This window comes from Gobio gobio (assembly GCF_949357685.1).
Source record: "Gobio gobio genome assembly, chromosome: 23".
NCBI classification, from domain to species: Eukaryota; Metazoa; Chordata; class Actinopteri; order Cypriniformes; family Gobionidae; genus Gobio; species Gobio gobio.
In genome coordinates, this window is record NC_137119.1 from 4782489 (window position 1) to 4808454 (window position 25966).

The 25966-nt window shown below is 38.3% G+C and overlaps 1 protein-coding gene across 1 annotated transcript in view; it reads right to left on the minus strand.

Moving 5' to 3' along the window:
• pard3aa (par-3 family cell polarity regulator alpha, a) overlaps positions 1–22532 on the minus strand; it is a 753733-nt gene extending 731201 nt beyond the window's left edge. The window contains exon 1 of the mRNA XM_079805963.1: positions 22183–22532. Within this exon, the coding sequence (XP_079662089.1) occupies positions 22183–22302 (120 nt within the window). The 5' untranslated portion in view covers positions 22303–22532. The remainder of the gene's footprint in view (positions 1–22182) is intronic.
• Positions 22533–25966: the final 3434 nt, after the last annotated feature.

Consider the following 25966-nt stretch of genomic DNA (forward strand, 5'->3'; position numbering starts at 1 on the left):
ACATAGCCTATGACTTCCGAAAATATAGTGCTATGATATTGCGCAGGTGCACGTGATGCAACGCTGTCAGAGCCGACAGACTCATGTGTCAAAAGACTAATTTCAGTGCAAAATAATCAGGTCAAAAACGATTTAATATTCTGCAAATAGCCTACTAGTTTTTTATGTTTATTTATAATTAATTTAGGCAGACAACAAGGCTACCAAGTACTGCGCACAGTGTGCAGCTTATTCATTTAACTTTTTTTTTTCCTAACGTCATTTTAGTCGATTTTTAGGCGAAAATTTCAGGACTTCAGTCGACCAAGATTTTCTTTGGTTGATTACAGCCCTAATCCATATTTAATCTATAAGGAATGTTGTATGCAAATTGTTATAAAGAATGCATATCATTCATTGAAAATAAGACATTGTGTTCTTCTTTAGGAGGATGAGTTTTATTTAATTGTTACATAATATTTGTTTATATGTCACAGCAGTTAAATCTGTGTCTGGATTGCATGTTTAAACTTTAATATCATTCATATTAATAGGTTAATACAGTAGATGTTTTCTCCAGGAGTGTATAATGGGTTTGGACATTTTAGAGAAATTCTTAATGCATTACAATTTAAAGGGTTAGTTCACCCAAAAATGAAAATTCTGTCATTAATTATTCACCCTCATGTCGTTGGACACCCGTAAGACCTCCGTTCATCTTCAGACACAAATTAAGATATTTTAGCGTAAAGCTGATGGCTGAGAAAGGCTTCAGATAGGCCTCCATTGGCATTCAGTACATTCACACTCACAAGACCCATAAAAGGCACTTAAAACGTTGTTACAAAGTCCATCTCACCACAGTGACTCTACATTAATTTTACGATGTGACGACAATAGTTTTGTGCGCAAAAAAAATCAAAATAACACCTTTATCCAACTTGTTCTTGTCTTCCGTGTGAGCCTCCACGACGCATGCGCGAGAATATGACGCAGATCCGGCGTTCGGACACATGACCCAGAAGCGATTTGTTTACGAGCAGAGGAAGACGCGCGTGTCTAAGCTGTTGAATTCTACATTGATCGTGCTTTAGGTCTCGGCGTAGCTCTCAAAATGGGGTTAAAGTGTGCATTTCATGGATTCCCGAACGCCGGATCTGCGTCATATTCTCGCGCATGCGTCGTGGAGGCACACACGGAAGACAAGAAGAGGTTGAATAAAGTCGTTATTTAGATTTTTTTTGCGCACAAAAACTATTGTCGTCGCATCGTAAAATTATTGTAGAGCCACTGTGGTGAGATGGACTTTGTAACGACGTTTTAAGTGCCTTTTATGGGTCTTGTGAGTGTAAATGCACTGAATGCCAATGGAGGCCTATCTGAAGCCTTTCTCAGCATCAGCTTTCAACTAAAATATCTTCATTTGTGCTCCGAAGATGAGGGTGAGTAATTAATGACAGAATTTTCATTTTTGGGTGAACTAACCCTATAACTAAACCCATTACATTTGGTTTGTGAGTATGTTTTCTGATTAATATTTTTCTTTATACAAAAAAATATTTATATTTATAGATTTATTGCAGCAACCTGTGCACTTTCTGAAGATTTTTGCACTGTCAGTTCTGTTTTTGAATAAAGGATTGGAAATTAATGTTTTTTTTTAAATCCGATTCATCGATTAATCTGAAAAATAATTGACAGATTAATTGATTATTCAAATAATCGTTAGTTGCAGCCCTAAACTGCACGATTTGTAAATTATGCGTGGGGGGCCAAAACTAATATGTTTAAATAGACAAGCTGCAGGCCATTTGAAATTCATCCCCGGGCCGACCTACACTTTCCCCTCACATTACTTCAGTTGCTAAAGATCACTGCAGAAAGCCAGACTGAAAGTGATAGTTGGCTTCCAGGGAAACGTGTCAAGAGAAGGAGGGATGAGTGATGTGGGTTTCTCTCGGAGCATTATAATGCTACAGGGCGAACGCAGATGGGCGGCACCATGAGGCCCTGCTTAACGGGTGGACAAACAGAGACTACAGGGGGTCCGTCACGCAACACATCCACAGCAAACAGAGCCTTTGACATCCTAATGAATGCAAATGCACAGACACGCAATTATGGATGCGATCCTAGGCTACTAATGCTGGGATAAACCAGGTAAAAGGTTCCCCCGTTCACTCATTTACTCATCCTCATTCCAACCCCAGTATTTTTTCAGTACAGTGCTGTATGATTTACAGTTATGAATGACATGTCTGAATGAACGCTGTTAATCTGGTGTAAAAAGGGAGTAAATCTCCCCTTGAATGTCTTGAGTGTACAGGCTTTATACAGACCTAAACTCCCTCCGTCTGGTTTGCTTGTATCGACAAATTACCCAACAATACTGACTGCGCTAATTCCCAGACATCACACCCATCATCACCGCTGAGAGACTGGGATCGACACAAATCTTCACGCTTACGGGTGGCTACACTCTTACAAATAGAGGTTACAAATGAGAGTTTTCCCAGCGATGCAATAAAAGAGACGTTTTTACTTCCACAAAGAACCCTTTTACTGAAAAGTTCTTAAATTAACCGTTTTTTTCTCAGTGTAAAGAACATTTTAATCATCTGAAGAACAATTTCCACTATTAATAAGAACCTTCTGTGCACTGGAAAATAGAGCCGCACAATTAATCGATGTCTATTAAACCTTTGACAAAATCACACCAGAACATTCAGATCTGCGTTCAAGCTTCTGCTGATCCAGAGAGATAGAGAGAGCAGTACAGGTATGAAACCGCTTCACAAACACTCTTATAGTTATTTATGTGTTACAAATATTCATATTAAATCACAGTGTATAGTTCGGATATAAACACTGATGCCTATGGAAGTGAGCAAAATAGAGTAAATCACCTTTTAAAAGTAACAGCGCTTCAAATAACGATTGTATCTATTAAATTATTCAAGAGATTCACTCAAAAACGCTGATTCATCCAGTAGAGAAACAAGCGAGTCATTGAATCATTCAAGAGATTCACTCAAAAACGCTGATTCATCCAGTAGAGAAACAAGCGAGTCGTTGAATCATTCAAGAGATTCATTCAAAAACGCTGATTCATCCAGTAAAGAAACAAGCGAGTCGTTGAATCATTCAAGAGATTCACTCAAAAACGCTGATTCATCCAGTAAAAAAACAAGCGAGTCGTTGAATCATTCTAGAGATTCACTCAAAAATGCTGATTCATCCAGTAAAGAAACAAGCAAGTTGTTGAATCATTCAAGAGATTCACTCAAAAACACTGATTCATCCAGTAAAGAAACAAGCGAGTCGTTGAATCATTCAAGAGATTCACTCAAAAACGCTGATTCATCCAGTAGAGAAACAAGCGAGTCGTTGAATCATTCAAGAGATTCATTCAAAAACGCTGATTCATCCAGTAAAGAAACAAGCGAGTCGTTGAATCATTCAAGAGATTCACTCAAAAACGCTGATTCATCCAGTAAAAAAACAAGCGAGTCGTTGAATCATTCTAGAGATTCACTCAAAAATGCTGATTCATCCAGTAAAGAAACAAGCAAGTTGTTGAATCATTCAAGAGATTCACTCAAAAATGCTGATTCATCCAGTAAAGAAACAAGCGAGTCGTTGAATCATTCAAGAGATTCACTCAAAAATGCTGATTCATCCAGTAAAGAAACAAGCGAGTCGTTGAATCATTCTAGAGATTCACTCAAAAATGCTGATTCATCCAGTAAAGAAACAAGCAAGTTGTTGAATCATTCAAGAGATTCACTCAAAAACGCTGATTCATCCAGTAAAGAAACAAGCGAGTCGTTGAATCATTCAAGAGATTCACTCAAAAATGCTGATTCATCCAGTAAAGAAACAAGCGAGTCATTGAATCATTCAAAAGGTTCACTCAAACACCCTGATTCATCCAGTAAAGAAACAAGCGAGTCGTTGAATCATTCAAGAGGTTCACTCAAAAACACTGATTCATCCAGTAAAGAAACAAGCGAGTCGTTGAATCATTCAAGAGATTCACTCAAAAACGCTGATTCATCCAGTAGAGAAACAAGCGAGTCGTTGAATCATTCAAGAGATTCATTCAAAAACGCTGATTCATCCAGTAAAGAAACAAGCGAGTCGTTGAATCATTCAAGAGATTCACTCAAAAACGCTGATTCATCCAGTAAAAAAACAAGCGAGTCGTTGAATCATTCTAGAGATTCACTCAAAAATGCTGATTCATCCAGTAAAGAAACAAGCGAGTCGTTGAATCATTCTAGAGATTCACTCAAAAATGCTGATTCATCCAGTAAAGAAACAAGCGAGTCATTGAATCATTCAAGAGGTTCACTCAAACACCCTGATTCATCCAGTAAAGAAACAAGCGAGTCGTTGAACCATTCAAGAGATTCACTCAAAAACGCTGATTCATCCAGTAAAGAAACAAGCGAGTCATTGAATCATTCAAGAGGTTCACTCAAAAACCCTGATTCATCCAGTAAAGAAACAAGCGAGTCGTTGAATCATTCAAGAGATTCACTCAAAAACGCTGATTCCTTCAGTAGAGAAACAAGCGAGTCGTTGAATCATTCAAGAGATTCATTCAAAAACGCTGATTCATCCAGTAAAAAAAAACAAGCGAGTCATTGAATCATTCAAAAAAATTCACTCAAAAACGCTGATTCATCCAATAGAGAAACAAGCGAGTCGTTGAATCATTCAAGAGATTCACTCAAAAACGCTGATTCATCCAGTAAAAAAACAAGCGAGTCATTGAATCATTCAAGAGATTCACTCAAAAAAGCTGATTCATCCAGTAAAGAAACAAGCGAGTCGTTGAATCATTGAAGAGATTCACTCAAAAACGCCGATTCATCCAGTAAAGAAACAAGCGAGTCGTTGAATCATTCAAGAGATTCACTCAAAAACGCTGATTCATCCAGTAGAGAAACAAGCGAGTCATTGAATCATTCAAGAGATTCACTCAAAAACGCTGATTCATCCAGTAGAGAAACAAGCGAGTCTTTGAATCATTCAAGAGATTCATAAACGTTTTAAATAGACTGCAGCTAGGGGTGGGCGATCTAACGATTTTATATCGTGATTGATTTGTGATTTGAAAGTGTCCATGATCTACTTTTCAAGCGAATCACAGAGGTTGTGATCTTTTATGTCCTCGTAATACAGCAATGACTGCCAACTAGCCGACTGGCCAAATTATCCCTATCATGTGACTATCTTGTGTAATTCAACAGCAGTGGGGCTGTGTGATAAATCAAATTTTAGTTTTGGTTTCGATTTTTGGATTCCAATGATTATGAAAAAGATAATCAAGATAAAATGATTTGTTTGTTACGCAAACCACTCCTTTCCTTAAAAGCCTAAACTTAAAAGGAACACGCCACTCTTTTTGAAAACAGGCTCCTTTTCCAACTCCCCTCAAGTGAAACCCATACTTGTCATCTATTACTATAAATTGCTGGCGAACCTTGATCTTAACTCAGCATGAAATACGTTAAACTGCCAGGACAAATAATGGAAGGGAAAAAAATTATCAAAGAAAGCAAATCAACTCCTAACAGTGGAGGCCACATTACAATACAGTACATGTTACCTAATCTAAAGATGAGAAGATACCAGCTACAAAACAACACAACTGCAGTGCAGGAGGACTGAGCATCATGACATCTTAAATAGAAAAGTTCACTTTAAAGTGACTTCTAGTCTCAACATGTTTGATTTTACGCAACAATACACACATAAAAACATGATCTCGCAGACTCATCTGTCATGGTTTTATATGTAATGTGCTCCTTGAAAACAGATCAAAGTTTCTAGTCCTGTTATTAGTCATTCAACATAATAAACGTCACTTCTTATAGGCATGATGTACCTCCTTCCTACACGTTCCTACAGGCAAATGAGCTCCCGTTATTCCCAAACGCTCCGAACAATTGGCCATAAGTCACAAATCACACAAAACATCAAGCGAATGTCATCTGCAACTAACTTCACTTTCCAACTAGTATTTCAGAAATGAAGGTCCCCACTACAAAGAAGCCTCTAAAAGGAAGGATTTCCGATCTGAAGGTCAAAGCTCGTCTGCAGTTACTGCATTTCCCTCTCAGTATTAGACATCCAGATGTATGGGAGTCTCATAAACACAATGTATGGTTTTGTGCGGACCTGTGTTTAATTACAGCCGTATGACGAGACAGCAGGGGTGAGGGCTGATCCATCGCATGTGCTTCCGTTATTAGAGAGCAGAAGTTCAGAGCAACACGAATAACTCAACCTTGAGGAGAAAAGTCACACAAGTCACAAAAGGTGGATATTTTGCTGTGGTGCTTCACAGGCAATACGGTAAGATTTATACCTAGACATTTCGGAGCTACAGTGGCATGAAAAAGTATGTGAACCGCTTGCAGAATCTGTGAAAATGGGAATAATTTGAACTAAATAAGAGGGATCATACAAAATGCATTTAGTGCTGTCCTGAATAAGATATTTTACATAAACAATGTTTATATATAGTCCACAAGACATCAGAAAAATAGCTGAATTTATTAAAATAACCCTGATCAACAGTTTCTGAACCATTGATTCTCAGGGCTGTGTGTCGTTCCCTGGATGATCCACGGCTGTTTTTTTGTTTTGTGATGGTTGATCACGAGTCCCTTGTTTGTCCTGAGCAGTTAAAGGGTTAGTTCACCCAAAAATGAAATTTCTGTCATTAATTACTCACCCTCATGTCACCCGTAAGACCTCCGTTCATCTTCAGAACACAAATGAAGATATTTTAGTTGAAATCTGATGGCTCTGAAAGGCCTCCATTGGCTCAATGCACAGTTCACTCTCAAGACCCTTAAAAGGTACTAAAGACGTCGTTACAAAGTCCATCTCACCACAGTGACTCTAAAATAATTTCACGATGCGACGACAGTAGTTTTTGTGCCCCAAAAAAAATCAAAATAACGCCTTTATCCAACTTGTCCGTGTATGCCTCCACGACGCATGCGCGAGAATATGACGCAGATCCGGCGTTCGGACACATGACCCAGAAGCGATTTGTTTACAAGCAGAGGAAGACGCGCGTGTCTAAGCTGTTGAATTCTACATTGATCAGCTTTAGGTCTCGGCGTAGTTCTCAAAATGGGGTTAAAGTGTGCATTTCATGGATTCCCGAACGCCGGCGCTACGTCATATTCCCGCGCATGTGTCGTGAAGGTCTACATGGAAGACAAGAAGAGGTTGAATAAAGTCATTACTTTGATTTTTTTTTGCGCACAAAAACTATTGTCGTCGCATCGTAAAATTATTGTAGAGTCACTGTAGTGAAATGGACTTTGTAACGATGTTTTAAGTGCCTTTTATGGGTCTTGTGAGTGTGAATGTACTGAATGCCAATGGAGGCCTATCTGAAGCCTCTCAGCATCAGCTTTACACTAAAATATCTTCATTTGTGTTCCGAAGATGAACGGAGGTCTTACAGGTGTCGAACGACATGAGGGTGAGGAATTAATGACAGAATTTTCATTTTTGGGTAAACTAACCCTTTAACCTGCCCAATGTTCTTCAGAAAAATCCTCCAGGTCCTGCAGATTCTTCAGTTTTCCAGCCTCTTTTTCATATTTGAACCCTCTCCAGCAATGACTGTATGATTTTAAGATCCATCTTTTCACACTGAGGACAATTGAGGGACTCAAACACAACTACTAAAAAAGGTTCAAACATTCACTGATGCTCCAGAAGGAAACACAATGCATTAAGAGCCAGGGGGTGAAAACCTATTGAATTTGAAAATCAAGGTAAATTGTACGTAATTTGTCTTCCGGGAATAATACAAGTATCTTCTGTTGCTTCTGAAAGGCAGAACTAAATGAAAAAATATATATATATATTTAAACAAAATAAGAAAAAAAATAAGAAAAAATTGGACATCTTCATCCTGTTCAAAAGTCTGACTGAGTGCCTGCGACCTGCCTTTTTTTGTCCCATTTTAGTACCTTCAAGATTTTATGCATTAACATTAGTTATTTTTTCCCTTTTTCTCCAACCAAAAGTGTCTCATTCTCCAAAATGCAATGCAAAAAAGATACTTAATTTTTTCCCCATTATTCATATTTTTACTTCAGCCATCAAAGTTAACGTGTTCATACATGCAATTAATTCAATATTTTTACATTTAGCAGATGCTTTTATCCAATGCATCTTACAAATGAGTAACATCACAAGAAATGTCATAAAATATGTTTGTACCTAATAATTACACAAAAGCCTAATTATGTACTTTTCTTTTCTTAACAAGGAGGAACTAAATGTGCTACTGAAAATGAGATTAATTGCAATGAAACATTTTAATTGATGATAGTTCTATTTAAAATCATATAATTAAACTCTATTATTTATGCTTTCAACAAAAGAAAAAAAAAAAACATTGTTTAGGCAAAGATTTCTTATAGCTCATTACTGAAATATGAGTCTCACGTGTTTTTGACTTCAAAATCCCCGTCTAAACCCTCAATCACTATTCCCTACGTTAGTCCACTTCTACAGTTCACTAGAAGGAGTGAATGAAAACGAGTGAGTGAATTCAGACAGCCGTTGAGTGCACATCGGCTGTACAATGCATTGTGGGATAGATGGAGTGCACTCGATAATGTCCACCATTGCTGCATTCCGGTTGGTTTTTATTATGCCCTTCACTTGCTAACTTCCCTCGGTCTCGTTCACTCGGATGTGCGTCATTGCTTAAGTTGCATGAGTGTCCACTACTGGCCAAAGCTTTGCTATGGACTGACCTGGAACATCCTAAGCCTTCGATCACTTGGAATCCACTATGGAGTTGATTAGTTAGTAGGGTTGGGCATCGTTTTGATTTGAACGATTCTGATTCCGATTCTTAGTTTCGATTACGGTTCTTTTCGATTCTCGATTCCGATTCTTTGAGGGGTGGAGTCACAACATGTCACAGGCTCATTTCACAGAGGAAAATTGTATTTTGATTCAATAATGAGTTTTAGTTTTGGGACTTTCTCCGCTGGCATTTTCACTTGCTTTGCTGCAAAGGTGAATGGAGTTTCACACGAGTCCCGGTTTAACAATAGCATTAGCAGCAGTCATATTAGGACTGCTACTAGCGTGGGCAATTTGCGTATAGCTACATTTATCTACGAGGGGGGAAAATCATTTCAGTAACGTTGTTGTTCACCACAATTCGCAATTTGGTCAAGGGCTTTGTTATTACACTACAATCACTTACCTGATTATGACGAGGTGGGATAATGTTAGTTCACCCTGAAATGAAAATAAAGCCATCTTTTACTCACCCAGCTGTTGTTCAAATGCGCGTGTTCCTGTGTGTGCGCACTCCAAGCCGCAGTAGCCTCGCGCAATATTGACAACCGGTACACAATATTCACTTAAGGAGGTTATATTATTAGTATTATTTCTTATCATATACGTTATAGAAAAGACGAGAATCGCGTTTTTTTTCTATCGAGCTTGATTTCTCAAAATGGTTGTGTGTGTGTGTGTGTGTGTGTTTATCCTGGGTGCAATGACAACAGTGCGAGTTATTATAGTAGGCATGAGCGCCGGCGGCTGCTGACGGCTCATAGTGCACACAGAGGAGCGCGCTCAGAATAACGGCCGAGCTCAGTGTTTTGACTGAATATAATACGGTTTCTTTCTCGCGAAACCTTATAGTGTGCCCCCTGAACACTTTCCATATGGCGCGCGTCTCCCTGTATCGTTGCGTGATACATTTGTTTACTTTTTGTAATGTTTTAGCTGATCGCCATTCACTGCCATAATAGGAAGGAGCGCGTGCAGGAACAGTATTTTAAATGTCATAGGACATAGGGCACTGGGACAACATCAGGGTAAGTAAAAGAAGGCTTTATTTTCATTTCAGGGTGAACTATCCCTTTAATAACGTTGGTTAGCGCAGGGTTGCCCGAGGAGGACAGACCTGCGCAGCATTTCAAACACGCTACACTCGTTAATTTATACACCACATATTTGTAGTGCATCCTCCCGTGCAAGAAATAAGTTTGTCATATGTGTTGCACTGTGCCGACCCAGGCTTTTTTTTTTTTAAGTGAAATAAAGCCACACTTTTGAGCGCCGCTTACCGTGCTCCATGGCTGCAACAGAACAAACGGGCGCGGCAAGCACTTCCGAAAAACTTGCCCGTTTGGAACCGATGATCGGAATCGAAAACAAAATTTCGAAACGATTCCAATGGCATCGTTATTTTTTAAACGGTTCCAAGTTGGAACCGGTTCTCGATGCCCAACCCTATTAGTTAGTTATTATTTTCCCTTACTAAATTGTTTAATGCAGCATTCTATATGTATAGGTGTGTTTGGGTTGTTTTAAAAATAATTAAAATAGCATAGAGTTGTTTGTGGTGGGGTAAATTAAACGCGATATGCTGTGACGTCACATTCGTGTTGCATTGTGGTATGAAGCTGCCTGAAGTGTACATATAAAGTAGACTCGCTCCCTTGGTCAAAATCGAGGGAGCGAGGGTCTGTCCATATAAACTTCCCTCGTCCACATTACAAAGGAACGCACTCAAAATGGCGGCAGGGATTCCCCCAATGGGTGATCCAGCACCCGGAAAGCGTACCTACCATAGGGGCGGCCATCGCTAACCAAGCCATCACCTGCTGTTAGCATCCCATTGACTCTCATTCATTTTGGCGTCACTTTGACAGCGAATAACTTTACATCTGAGGTGTTTAAAGACTCTATTCGTCCATTGTTTATTTCTAAAGAAACACGACAATGTATAAAAGGCTCCATTACCTTGTATCTTACACTATCGCCCAGTAGAAGCCGTTTTTGTAAAAAATAGGCTAACGATTGCGTCATAGCCACTAGTAGAGAAATTACCGTATAGACAGGAGAAGAAGCTCCCAGGCAATCTTTTACTGTCTATGAGGCAATCGGGGGGGACGTGGAGGCATAAAGTCTGATAAAGTCAAGGGAGAAGCATGTGGAGATGCCCATAGAGAGCCAAAAGCAACGGGACAAAATATTTCAACAACGTGATTCAGATTTCACTTTGCACAACTACTAGAAGACTTACAACTGTCAGACTGGTTGCTCACATCACATCTACATCGTCAAGCTCAGACTGAAGCTGCCCAGTACATCAGCCATCAGGAAGTGAGTGCTTCTACTTGACTTAACTTTTTCCCGTTGAAGTCTATGGGGTCGCTGTGTCCATTTCTTTTACTGTCTATGGATTCCCCCAAGGGGAAGTGCTTAGGGAAGTTCGCAAGTGCGTGTCTAAAACTGGAGTGGAATTCAGCCTAGGGCTGGGCAAATTGGACAACAACAAAAAAATCACATCTCTGTATTTTTTGGTTAAATGGCAATATGGTATACGTCTCAGTATTTTCTACGTTTTTCCATTAGTATAAAGAAAATCAGTATTTATTTTATAAAAATGTTATTTCACATCCTACCCAGTGATGTCCTACAAAACAATGTTGATATTGAAGTCTATGGAAACAAATATAGTAAATGTAATGTAGGCTATGCAATATATAAGAGGGTTAAAATCACATTACATAATGATTTTGTTTTTAAATTCACTAAACTAAAAATTAAAATAAAAACAAAAGCACAGACAATTATATTAGGCTACATTTGATTACCCCATTATAATTGTCACTTTCATAAAAAATACACTTACTTGTAGGTTTAAAATTCCACATTGTCCAATAACAACACATTGTATATTTTAGTCAGAATTATTGCGCTCCGTCTGTTTGGTGCACACAGTGGCGCTCGTTCACTGAAGCCTGAATATTAGCGGAGATTCACTTGCAGAAGGCCCGTCCTCTCCTGACAGCAAAACGGACATATTTGCATGACTTTCTAACATTTACAGATGGAGAATAAACCTGCACTGAGGAAAGCACCACATCTCAAGTCGAGTCTGTCAGTCAGCACATGTGTCTGAGCATCTGACAGGTCAAGCTGCTTTAAACTATACACGGTAACTATGGCTGTGTCAGACAACCTAGACAGCTGACTCGATGCCTTATCAGACAATAGCTTGTAAGGCAGCGTTTTGGGCATGAGTCATGTTGAGGAAAAATTGGATTGTGCACTTCAATCCGTGTATCATTCGTTCATATATAAACGGTATTGCCTCATTCCATATAGTTTCTAAAAACTCGATATACCGCCCAGCCGCCCACTATGTTTTCGGACACCCCTACATATGCTAGGTTTGCGAGCAACAGCAAAAAAAGACAAAGATCAACAAATCAAACAAATACATTGGTTAAATCTCCAATCAGACTCTTGTCTGCACCACCTCCGTTACACTAGATTCATATCGACTCAAAGGAGAGTCAATGGAAAGGCTGCAGACAGCAATCTTGCAAAGGAGGAGGAAAAGTTTGGGCGTCCCAAAGAAGGAAGCCTATTTCTTAGGGTTATTGATGAAGAGCTTGAGTTCTCTCAGCAGAGTCACATCTCCCTATAGATCACAGGCTAATTCATCCCTCTCACACTCCCGCTTGCGCAGCAAATCGCTGATCCTCAGAATGAAGTGTGCTCTGGAGTGAGCATGCAGAGCTCCGCCGGGAAAACCTCCTCCAGATCGGATCAATAGCCCGCCGCCGTCATTCTGCTGAGGCAGAGGTACAGGGCGTGCCTGCTAAGCCGTACAAGCATGGGTGTGTGCATGTATGAACTGTAGTTTCCAAGTCTTTGCCGTCTGCAAGGACACCCGGTTTATGAAAAGAATGCAAAGGGAACGACAGAGGAAGCACGCTCTCCATTGGGTGTTGAGTTTCAACGTGAGGTCTCTTCAAGGTCACTCATACTTTGCTGTAAGAGTGAGATTTCTCTACGCTGCAAAATATAGTCTTGATTCAGTCTTTAAAGGGTTAGTTCACCCAAAAATTTAAATTCTGTCATTAATTCGACACCTGTAAGACCTCCGTTGATCTTCGGAACACAAATGAAGATATTTTAGTTGAAATCTGATGGCTCTGAAAGGCCTCCATTGGCACAATGCACGGTTCACTCTCAAGACCCTTAAAAGGCACTAAAGACGTCGTTACAAAGTCCATCTCACTACAGTGGTTCTACAATAACTTTATGAAGCGACGAGAATAGTTTTTGTGCGCAAAAAAACCCTAAATAACGACTTATATAGTGATGACGATTTCAAAACACGGCATCATGAAGCTTCGAAGCTTATGAATCAGCGAGTCGAATCATGATTCGGATCGCGTGTGTCAAACCGCCAAACTGATGAAATCATGTGACTTTGGAGATCCAAACTGCTGATTCGACTCACTGATTCTTAACGCTTCGAAGCTTCATGAGGCCGTGTTTTGAAATCGTCATCACTATATAAGTCGTTATTTAGGGTTTTTTTGCGCACAAAAACTATTCTCGTCACTCCATAAAGTTATTGTAGAGCCACTGTAGTGAGATGGACTTTGTAACGACGTCTTTAGTGCCTTTTAAGGGTCTTGAGAGTGAACCGTGCATTGTGCCAATGGAGGCCTTTCAGAGCCATCAGATTTACACTAAAGCCGCGTTTCCACCGCAGGAACTTTACCCCGGAACCAGGAACTTTGGGGGGGAACTCGGTGTGTTTCGACCGCAGGAACCAGGGTCTAAATGAAGTTCCGGGTAAATATTTCCCCCTCCAAACGGCCCTGCTTGCGAGGTGGGACTTTTCAAAAGTTCCCGAACTTTCGGGGGTGGGACTTGGGCGCTGAACATGCTGATTGGTTGACCTCTCGCAGCTATTTTTTTTTCCACCGCCATATTTACAAGTCTTTTGCGAGGTGAGTTCCGTGGGTTTTGCGTTCAGTACATATTTTTTTTTGCAACAATGGAGTTCAACAAAAAATTCGACCGATGGACCGACGACGAGGTTCAGGCTTTATTGAGCATATATGCGGAGGAGGACATCCAGCGGGAACTGGAAACGGCGACCCGCAATGAAAAGGTATAACTGAAGATATCGACTCGGTTCCAGTCACACTGGAAAACAGCGCAGAGAGAAGTTGAAGAAATTAGACAAGATTACAAGAAATTAAAGGATCATAACAACCGGAGCGGTTCCGACCGCCTGGACGCGTTGCTGGGACACAGACCGTCCTTTTCTGGCGCAGCGGTAACGAAAGACTCGGCTAGTGCGTTGTTGGAAACCATCCAGGAATCCGAGTGGGTTGAAGGTAAGTTAAATATATCATCTTGGTATCATCTATTAAACTCGTTGCAGTGTTTAAACACGTTGCAGTAACTTTTTTCAACGTGCTTTTCCAGGTGTAACGAGTGGCCCTGATGAATCGCAGGCAACGGAGACCAGCGTGTTTTCCCCCGCGGTCACCAGTACGTTATAAAGCTGACAAAAATGTGTATATATTTAAAAACTGATGTGTAATCCTTAATGGTTTTGTTGTTTTTAATTGTAAACTTAAATTGCCCATGATAAAAATTGCACACTGGGCATTGTTCAAGCTGGGCAAACAATTGTTCATTATTTGTAGTGAAAACACTTTAAATAATTAATTGATGGTTTCTATTGTTTCATGGTTGCCTTGTGTATTAATTTCCATGTGTTTCTGTGCAATTTTTCTACTTAGAGAAAAGGAAAAGGGACTGTGACTTTCTTGATGCACTGAGGGACATGGAGGATGATGCTAACCCTGCAGCATGGACAAGAACTGACCAATATATGCAGCTGTTACTGGATGGCCAGGCCGAGGAGAGATGAGGAGGCAAGATTTGGCATTCCACCAGTCAGAAGCGGAAGAAAGCTGACGGCAGCAGAGGGACTTTCAGACCGGGTTTCTGTCTGTTCTTGGACAGTTTGTCCAGTTGTTCAAGAAGTAGCCACAATGACCAGCCGCTTGAATGAAGCATTTGCTCTACCACATTTGTACTTTATATATTGTACGTGTTGGCACAGCTCTTGGACAGGTTACTGAAAAATACACTTTTTTTATATTGTTGTTTTCACATTTTATATTTTCATTTTATTGTTCTAGTAATTTATTTGTCTTTGCACACTTTTATTTTAATTTTGTAAGAACTAATCTGTCTAAAATAAAGTAAAATGTGTAAAATGTCACTGTGTCTTTAATTTCCACATTCTAACTATATAACCACATTCTAATTGTATTCATATAGTGTAGGAAGCAAATAAAAGGGCTGCTGCTCGCAAGTCTTTCTGAATATGCACATAAACATATCTAGAAAACCCAAATATTATATTTTTAAATGTATAACTATGTGAATGTAGTATAATAACTTATAACCACAACTTAAGTGAAGCCATAAGTGTGGTCTTACTTCATTTCAAATTTGAGGAAGAAGTCTCTAATATTATGCATTTAATGAAGCATATTGTAATACTAGTCATGTGATTTTTTTTTTTTTTTTGTGAATGTAAAGAGATGTTATTGTGATAAAAAATAAAATACTTGCAGTCTAGTACCTAATCTTTCAACCGCTTAATTCAGTCTATTGTTTTCATTCAATTAACTTTTCACACATCTGTCATGAATGACTGAAACCTCATTATCCTTTTATAGAAAATATTTTGTTTTGGAATTGAGCTATTACAACACATTCAGATTTTGGATTGCCCATCATCCCATTTTGCATTAAAATGGTCAAACCAGGTGAAAGTGCACGTTTAAATAAACAGTGTTGGTAATGTGTGTACATATAATCAGCAAAAGCAGCGCTGCTTGCATCACCTACACTTGTTATTGTTGCAGACAGTATCGCGCAAAAGTGATTCATGTCCGTCGGTGACTGGGAGGAGCAGTCGCGCGCATTCCCACGTCACCGGACTAATTTGCCTAATCTCCCCGGTACTTTAGACCGCGGTGGAAACGCAGATTGTAGCAGGTCTGGGGGAGAAAAAGTTCCTGGGAAAAAAGTTCCTGGTACAAATAGTTCCGGGTAATTTCGGTGGAAACGCGGCTTAAAATATCTTCATTTGTGTTCTGGAGATGAACGGAGGTCTGACGGGTGTCGAACGACATGAGGGGAAGTCATTAATGACAGAATTTTCATTTTTGGGTGAACTAACCCTTTAAGGCCCTGTTTACATCTGGTATTGATGATGTAAACAGAGCCTTAGTTTTACCGCATGTATTTGTGGAATTAAAAGTGTAAATTGAAAGTGAAAGTGTACAACCAGCGATGCAATGATATGAAAATTTGGGACGATACCAATAACAGATAATTCTATATATTTTAAAGCTGATTACCGATATCATTTGAGAGCCTGATTACAAAAACATAAGTCTCACCATTAAAATCCATGTCCCAACACACAATTTACGATGTTCTTATAATTTTATGTAGTCTTTATGACAGACTTGTGTTGCACATGTTGCTCTGAAATGTATTTTCTTTTTTTGAAGGTGATTTCAATCATATTTCAAGCAATTTAAAACCATCATGGTGAACAGTGCGCATCTGAAGAGTCTCAGCCGGGGGAAATAATTCATTATCGGCTTTAATATATAGGGCTGATAACATTAAAAATTAACATATAATCGGCCGATACCGACATGGTGGCCGATATATCGGCAAAATTATAAAACAAAATGCACCCAGCATGTCACAAAATGCAATTTGTCCAACAATGGAAAGGACAAAACATTCACGCAAGTTGTCTGCACAGTTTTTCAAGATTCAGCATTTCATTCACAAAAAGAACATAAGCATTTACTGAATTTCGTTCAGTCTACAAAATTAGTCTGGCTGCACTCGGCTCGAAAACCCCATAAATCTGAGCCTCAAAAATAGTGATTGCTTTTAAAAGGAACACGCCACTATTTGTGAAAAATAATAGGCTCATTTTCCCACTTCCCTAGAGTTAAACAGTTGAGTTTTACCGTTTCGAATCCATTCAGCCGATCTCCTGAATCTGTAAAACTCAACTGTTTAATCTAGGGGATTTGGAAAATGAGCCTATTTTCAAAAATAGTAGCGTGTTCCTTTAAACAGGTTTCCCAAACACTCTTTATTGTTCGGACAAACATTTAGCCCCGCCCCCAAACTCAGACCATTGGCTGAGCTGTTGCTATATCAGACTGGGGATGCTTAAACAAACAGAAAATATTATGAAAGCTCCACTGTTTACACTTCTCAGGGAAATCAACCTACAAATGACTTACTTTTAATAGTCTCTTGTTAAGTTTGGATAGAAAATGTATTTTAACACTGGAAATAACATTTTTATATATACAAATACATACATTCTTTGTCCTTAAAGGGACAGTTCACCCAAAAAAAATTATTAATTTAAATTCATACAAACCTGTATGAGTTTCTCTCTTCTGCTGAACACAAGATATTTTGAGGAATATCGCTACCAAACTGTTAACAGCCCCCATTGAGTATTTGTTCCACTCATACAGGAACAACTTGAGGGTGAGTAAATGATGACAAACCTTTCATTTTTGGGTGAACTGTCCCTTTAAGACGCTTTAATCTTCAACTTTTGTCATGCAAAAAACAGTCCAGCCAATCTATTCGCAAGGATGCAAACTCAAATAATTTTCCATATTAAAGAGTCGCTCTGTAAAAGAGAAAACCTGGCAATATTAGCGTCGGTTCACCAAACTATTCAAGGCCTGTAGAACAGAAGAGCTTGGACCTGAAGCCAAAGTTAACAGCAGATTGTTGAGATCTGGGCAGGAAAAATAGCACGGATGCCAACTCAAGACACACAGGAACCGAATGCCCCTTTACAACACCAATACAGCCTGTGAGTCTGCCATCTCTACACAACTAATGACAAAAAACAACGTATTAATAATTAAACAGCTAGACCTCTTGACCCTCAGCTGGAACACATACAAGACTCAAATGTTCAGCTTTGTCCAACACCACTCTCACAAATGATGTATAAGTTCTCAATAACTACACAATGAGGAGGATAAACCTTTAGTTTCTGCTCACAAGCATGCACAACATGACGCTTAAGCCAAAGTCAACAAAGCCTTTAAGTTCCTACTCCAAATCATGAATCAAGTGGAGTACAGAAATCAGATCTGGAAGTTCATTTGTGCAGTTTAGCAGTTCAAAATCAACACATGACTACATATTCATATTACAACCAGTACACAGCTGCAGGCTTGCCTTCAGATTTATGACAACCAATGAGAAAACACAAGATGATGATAAGAATTTAATTTTTGTAAATCATAAACTAGTGCTGTCAAACGATTAATCACATCCATTGTAAAAGTTTGTTTATTTTATATGTGTTAGTATTGCATTGTTACAGATTGTTTGATATCTATTGATTACATACCTTAGCACGCGGTCACAGGCTGGAGAAGCTGTTATTGGTTCATTCGTGATAAGACTCAGACTTGTAACTCCAGCTCGCAAAGCCCAACGTCCCGGGGCTATGTGCTTTTCAGACGGGCTACCAAAACATATCACCGGCTATCTTAAATAGTGAAATAACATCCCTTTCCTGCGCGCACGTGTGTGTGTGTGTGTGTGTGTGTACGGGTTGCGGTTATTCACTGATCGGGCCAAGTAATACAAAAATAACATTCCAACTAATCACGCTGGGTGGATGAGAGACGAATCTTTGAGTTTGTTTGATAAAGGCATTTCATGAGTCCTGTGAGCGATTCTCCACACGCTTTCAAAACAATCCGCACATGTACTGAGAGGAGCTGAAGCTCATTAAATATGCAAATCTTACCCAATCCTAGACGTGGGCGTTTACTTTCAAGTCTTCAGTGCGGCTCGACCATAAAAACCGAGCGTTTTTCAGAGAGCCTCAAAACCAAGGCAGAAAATAGCCTATCACTATTACATGATTATTATGTACATTTGAATACACACAAGAAATATTTGCATGTATATACTGTAAATTTATATTTTATATATAAATATAAAAAAAATTCTTGAATATATACATGGGTCAAAGATGAAACTTTGGGTTTCAAGCATCAAAGAAATAAATGTGTAATACAGCTTTAAATTTTGTTTTTCCCCTGTACATTAGAATAGATATATTTTAATAGAAGATATTTTCTGAGCACAAAATAATGACTATCATACATTTTTTTTACCGTGATTAACAGAAGACACCCACTAAAATGTCATTCAGAGTAACAATATGTATGTATCAGAAATGATGACATATTAAAAGACCCACCAATACTAACTAATTACCATTTTTAAATCTTTATACTTTGCCACACATTTTCAAACAACTAGGTTTACCCATTTGCCAGCATTTGGTTTACCCGTTTGTCATTTAAAATATAATAAAATGTAGTATGATCACATATTTTATATATTTTAATGATTACCGGTTAAAATAAGTATATTGTTTAATTTTTACATAAATATATATGTTACTCCGAATGACATTTTGGCAAAAAGGGAGATAATATTGCCATTGTTCCCATAATTGCAATGTTTTTAGTATTAGTCTGTATCCTTAAATTAGTTTTAATAATATTCCTGAATAAATGACAGCGGAAGCAGATGTTGAAAAATAATAATCATTTTATTCTACTGTTCTGATGCTCTCTGCCATGCTTGCTTAGCTTGTCACTTTGTTTCCGACTTGCTCGGCTCCAAAAGTGATTCCCAGATGCATTTATGAATACTTTTGATTTGCAAACATAAATGACGTTATCAGGATGAGTATTTTGGGTGGAGAATCCCCTCAATGGTCTCTTTTGAACTTGTGACATACCATGTGCATATTTATATATGCATATAATAACTATGCACAGTACACACACATATATTATGTAAACACAAACTTTTATTTTGGATGTGATTAATCGTTTGACAGCACTTTTTCAAAGTTTTGTGAAATTGAGCGCTTTATTGGGGGGAAAACAACAAGAATTTGCTTATAAATTGGCATTTTAACAATTTGGTATAAATTGAATGTCGCTATTGTTTGCAAGCCATTTTTACTCTCCACAAGCTCTACCTTGCCGAAAGTTCTGAAACATGGTTCCCACTTAAAGGTGCACTATGTAACATTTTTGCAGTAAAATATAAAAAAAAGGCCAGTGTTATATATTTTGTTCAGTTGAGTACTTACAATATCCCAAATGTTTCCAACTATTTGTAAATCGTGAGAAATTGCTATTTTACCCAATGAACCGGGACGTGTGAGGGAGTCCCCTGTCAATGACATCATATCTGCGTTAGCCTCAGTTTCCGGTTTTATTTTGCAGAAACGCTTTCCTCTCACTGCAGTGTGAACAAGTGTCATAGCAGCCGCTGAGAGAACACACAGAGTAACATGATTTCTGGCCGAGTCCTATCCCGATTCTTTCCCACCGGCTGTGAGGTGAAGACCACATGTCCCACGATTCTGCGCTCAAACGTGACATCATCAAACTACGCCTTTGTTTTGAACAGGCGACCTCTAGCGGACGGAAAACTTACATAGTGCACCTTTAACAAGGAACGTTCTGTCAAGGCTCTCTCAAACAAACATTCATCCAGTAACATTAATAGAATGTTTGGAACATTTGCATAACCAAGAAAAAACATTTTGAACGTTCAGAGAGTTGTTTTCATAACTTATTAAAGGGATAGTTCACCCAAAAATGAAAATTATCCCTCAATCCATCCTATACACTCTAAAGAAAATGGTGCTATATTGGCACTAAAAGTGGTTCTTGGCTCATAATCATAGGGGAACCATTTTTGGTGCTATATAGCATCATATCTTAACAGGTTCTGTATATGGTAGCGGTGCTATATAGCAGCTCACTCTGAAAAATGCTGGGTTAAAAATAACCCAAGTTGGGTTGAAAATGGACTAACCCAGCAATTGGGTTGTTTTAACCCAGCGATTGAGTTGTTTTAAGCAAACATTTAACCCAATCGCTGGGTTAAAACAACACAATTGCTGAGTTAGTCCATTTTCAACCCAACTTGGGTTATTTTAACCCAGCATTTTTTTAGAGTGAGAACCGCTGAAGCACCAAAATTTGGTGCTATTCAGCACTTAAAGTGGTTCCCCTATCATTATGAGCCAAAATAACCACTTTTAGTGCTATATAGCACCATTTCTTTAGAGTATAAGTGTATATGACGTTCTTCTTTCAGCCAAACACAATCTGAATTATATCAAATAATATCCTGGCTCTTCCGAGCTTTATAATGGCAGTGAATGGGGGAGGAGATTTTGAAGCCCGAAAAAGTGCATCCCTCCATCATAACAGTATATCAGACGACTTCAGGGGGTTAATAAAGGCCTTCTGAAGCGAAGTTAATCAAATGGATTACTTTTATGATGGAGGGATGCACTTTTTTAGGGCTTCAAAATATCATCCCCCATTCACTCCCATTACAAAGCCAGCAACATAACTCCATTTGTGTCCGGCTGAAAGAAGAAAGTCATATACACCTGGCTTGAGGGTGAGGAAATTATGGGATACTTTTCATTTATGGGTGAACTATCCCTTTAAGAACTTTTTGTTAGATGCTGAAACCCTCTCAGACCTCCAACAATCAGCTTAAAGTGGTCAGGATGGGGTTTTAACGAACGCCATGCAGGTACAGAACTGGACAGGAATCTATAAGATTTATAACCACTATAGAAATTCCATTCCACTAAAAATGTCCAGCTTTTTCATGACTATCGGATCCCTGTCAATCAACCCTTTGAAAGGCTACAGTCTATCCATAACCATTAACCACTCAACCCATTATCATTTTAAACGATAGCTAATACTAATACAGGTATAGAAAGAACCATTCATCGTGGATGTTTAAGAGTGAACAGTCAAATGATGTGTGAGATTAAAGACTGCATGAGCTGATTTCCAGGGAAGTTTTCCAGTCCTCGCCCTCCATCCGTGCCTCTAAAGTTCTCCCTACACTCCCCGTTTACTCGGAAACCCTGTAACGCATCTTACAGTCACAAACGAGCGTTATAACAGCCGACATGTCCTGTTGGAAGGAGTTTTGATCGCGGACGCACAAGCGCGCGCCGAAGTTGCAACAATTATAACAAACAACGCGTTGTGACGCAACAATCACAAATGCAAAATTCAATAAGCGAACACATCAATCGACGATACACAGTAGCTCTTTATTCCCCGTGCTTTCCTTCCTCCTCCAGAAAAAGCGCCATGTTGAGAGCAGACCAGGTATTTTTCCCCAAAAACACTCTCGACTTACCTTGGCTATGGCTTTTTTATATCTCATTGTCGCTTGCTGAATGAGACTGTGTATTTTGATATTCCCATCTCCACAGGGAACGACCACCCGGGTCCTTCCAAAACATACTGTCACTTTCATATTCGCCCGATATTCCCGCAGGGAAGCGCGTGAAGTGTTGAACTCTTCAGGAAAAATCAGTAAGCGACGGCAACATATCCATACAGGTAAAAAGCAGGATAAATCCTCATGGTGTGCTCCTCAGGTGGGATTGGACCACCTGTTCGGCGTCTGAGCTCGTCTCGGCGGGTGTCGCGGGTGAAGTGGCCGTGGGTTGGGCTTCTCTCGCACACACACACACACACACACACACACACTGACTGACTGACTGACTGACTCACAGCCCTTTCAATGTGTAGCTACACGAGTATCTGTGTCAGGTTAATGATAAGTATGCCTACTCGTTAAATGCTAGTAGGCTATTAGTTAGCCTACTTGTGTTTACCAATTTGGACTGAATTCAATTATTTAGGCACACCACTTTATTCTTGGCTAAACAGAGGTGGACAGTAACTAAGTACATTTACTTGAGTACTGTACTTTTTTGAGTACCGGTATTTTACTGAAGTATTATTTTTTTAGGGAAACTTTTACTTTAACTTCAGTACATTTATCGTACTTTTTACTCCACTACATTTCTATCAAGGCCCTCATAGTCAAAAGTCGTTTCTGTAGCAGCTTTGCAAGTCAGTGGATTATTTTGTTCTTCCTTTTTTTTTTTTATTGCAAAATGTAAATGTTTGGGAGAAGCATAAATGGATGAATCTGAAAAAGCATGATGAAAGAGCTCAGTTCAGCCTGGTTGTTTGTGCCTCTCAGATGCCAGAGTACTGAATAGAGCTTTCTTTTGTGTGTTTTTTCGCACTTAAACAGACCAATACACACAAAATGTCAACATTTTCATTTTGGAAAGTATTCACGTAAACAAAGTTGATTATGTCTTAAGTGAACGTAAAAAGTTGGGGGAATATCGGATGTGTATCAGTGTGTAGGATTTATGCATTCTGCAGCTTTGTAAAAAGCTTTGTAACTTTTAAGTATTTAAATTAGTTCATGGTCGTATGCTAGCATATCGGATGGAGCATCACTGACTGGCTTAAACCACCATAGCATAGCATGCATTTATACAACAATGCAACAATAATAAAATAATGCAATGACATAAAAAAGGAAATTTACTGTTGATACTAAAGTACTTTTAAAAGCAATTACTTCTGTACTTTTACTTAAGTAAAAATAGTTTTTAACAACTTTCACTTGTAACAGAGTAATATTTGACCAGTAGTACTTTTACTTTCACTCGAGTAGTGGAGTTGTGTACTTTGTCCACCTCTGCTCTTAAAAAAAAAGTTCCAAAGTTTTTTTTCTCACAGTGATCCCGTTAAATAAACTTGTTTATGCCACGGAATTAAACAATTGAAAAGATAATTGCGACTTTTTATCTCACATTTTGCACTTTTTCCTCACAACTGTGAGATATAAAGTCATATGACTCCAGTTTAACCTACATTTTATAAAAAAAAAACATAATTATTCATTTTATTTACAAAATATCGATCTCCAAGGTGTTCACGAGGGCACCACGACGCATGCGTGTTGTTGACGTGAGAGCGGACGTTGTTACGAACGTGCATTGGAGATAAGTTTTTGTAAATAAAGTGGTAAATTATGTTTTTTTTACTCAAATAAAGCACTCACTCAGAATTGCTTGACATGAAGTAGCAATTGTGAGTCATAAAGTCAGAATTGCGCGAATTTTGAGTGGAGGAAAGTCAGAATTGGTTCGGACTTTATAACTAGCAATTGTGACTTCTGAGAAAAATCTGAGGAAAAAAGTTAGAATTTATATCTCGCAATTTTTCTCATACTTGCGACTTTAAATCACGCAGTTCTGAAGTAGTGACGCGAGTGCTTTGTTTGTTTAAAAAAAAACATATTTTACCACTTTATTTACAAAATAGTCATCTCCAATGTGCGTTTACGTAATAACGTCGCATTTCTGACTTTACATCTCACAATTCTGACTTTATAACTCGATTTCTGACTTTGACTTTATAACTCACATTTCTGACTTTACATCTCACATTTCTGACTTTATTTCTCACAATTCTGACTTTATATCACACATTTCTGACTTTACATCTCACAATTCTGACTTTATTTCTCACAATTCTGACTTTATATCACACATTTCTGACTTTATTTCTCACAATTCTGACTTTATAACTCACATTTCTGACTTTACATCTCACATTTCTGACTTTATTTCTCACAATTCTGACTTTATATCACACATTTCTGACTTTATTTCTCACAATTCTGACTTTATATCACACATTTCTGACTTTACATCTCACAATTCTGACTTTATTTCTCACAATTCTGACTTTATATCACACATTTCTGACTTTATATCTCACAATTCTGACTTTACATCTCACAATTCTGACTTTATATCACACATTTCTGACTTTACATCTCACAATTCTGACTTTATATCACACATTTCTGACTTTACATCTCACAATTCTGACTTTATATCACACATTTCTGACTTTATTTCTCACATTTCTGACTTTACATCTCACAATTCTGACTTTATATCACACATTTCTGACTTTATTTCTCACAATTCTGACTTTATATCACACATTTCTGACTATTTCTCACAATTCTGACTTTATATCACACATTTCTGACTTTACATCTCACAATTCTGACTTAATATCACACATTTCTGACTTTATTTCTCACAATTCTGACTTTATATCACACATTTCTGACTTTACATCTCACAATTCTGACTTTATATCACACATTTCTGACTTTATTTCTCACAATTCTGACTTTATATCACACATTTCTGACTATTTCTCACAATTCTGACTTTATATCACACATTTCTGACTTTATTTCTCACAATTCTGACTTTATATAACACAATTCTGAGGGAAAAAGTGCTTTGTTTGTGTAAAAAAAACATAATTTACCACTTTATTCACAAAATAGTAATGTCCAATGCGCGTTCAGGTAATAAAGTCTGCTCTCATGTCAACACAACACGCATGCGTCGTGGATCTCTCGTGAACACGCGTTGGAGATGAATATTTTGTAAATAAAGTGGTGTTGAATTATGTTTTTTTTTGTTGCACAAAGCACTCGTGTCACTTCATAAAATTGAGGTTAAACCACTGAATTACTGTAATGATGTAATTCGTTGCGTAACTGTCAATGGAGGGACAGAAAACTCTCAGATTTCATTAAAGAAAACTTTGGTTTGGAATGACATGAATAATTAAAGACATTATTTTCATTTGTGGGAGAACTATCCCTTTAAGGTTCTTTATGGAAGCATTGACGCCAATAAAGAACCTTTATATTTAAGTTATACGGTTGTGCTTTATTCCATTGGTTTGTGATCAGTTGAATCATATTAATAATAATTTTGCCAGACATCATAGTGAATAAAGGTTGAAAGATCTAAAGATCCAGAAGTAAATATACATCCCCCTGTAGTTTATCTGTCTGATTGCAGTTGAGATTACATCTTTGGGCTTATCTGGTTCCATCCCAGATCATTAGCTAGTCCAAGATGAAGAATCTGATGGAACTGGTCTTGATCAAGCTAGAGCCTCTTTGAGCCAGCTATCATAATCCAAAAAAAAGGAGATTTGATAATTGTAGGTTTCTCATGAAATCTTTTAAACAAGACATGCATGCAAAGCGGCCGTATGCATCCACATTT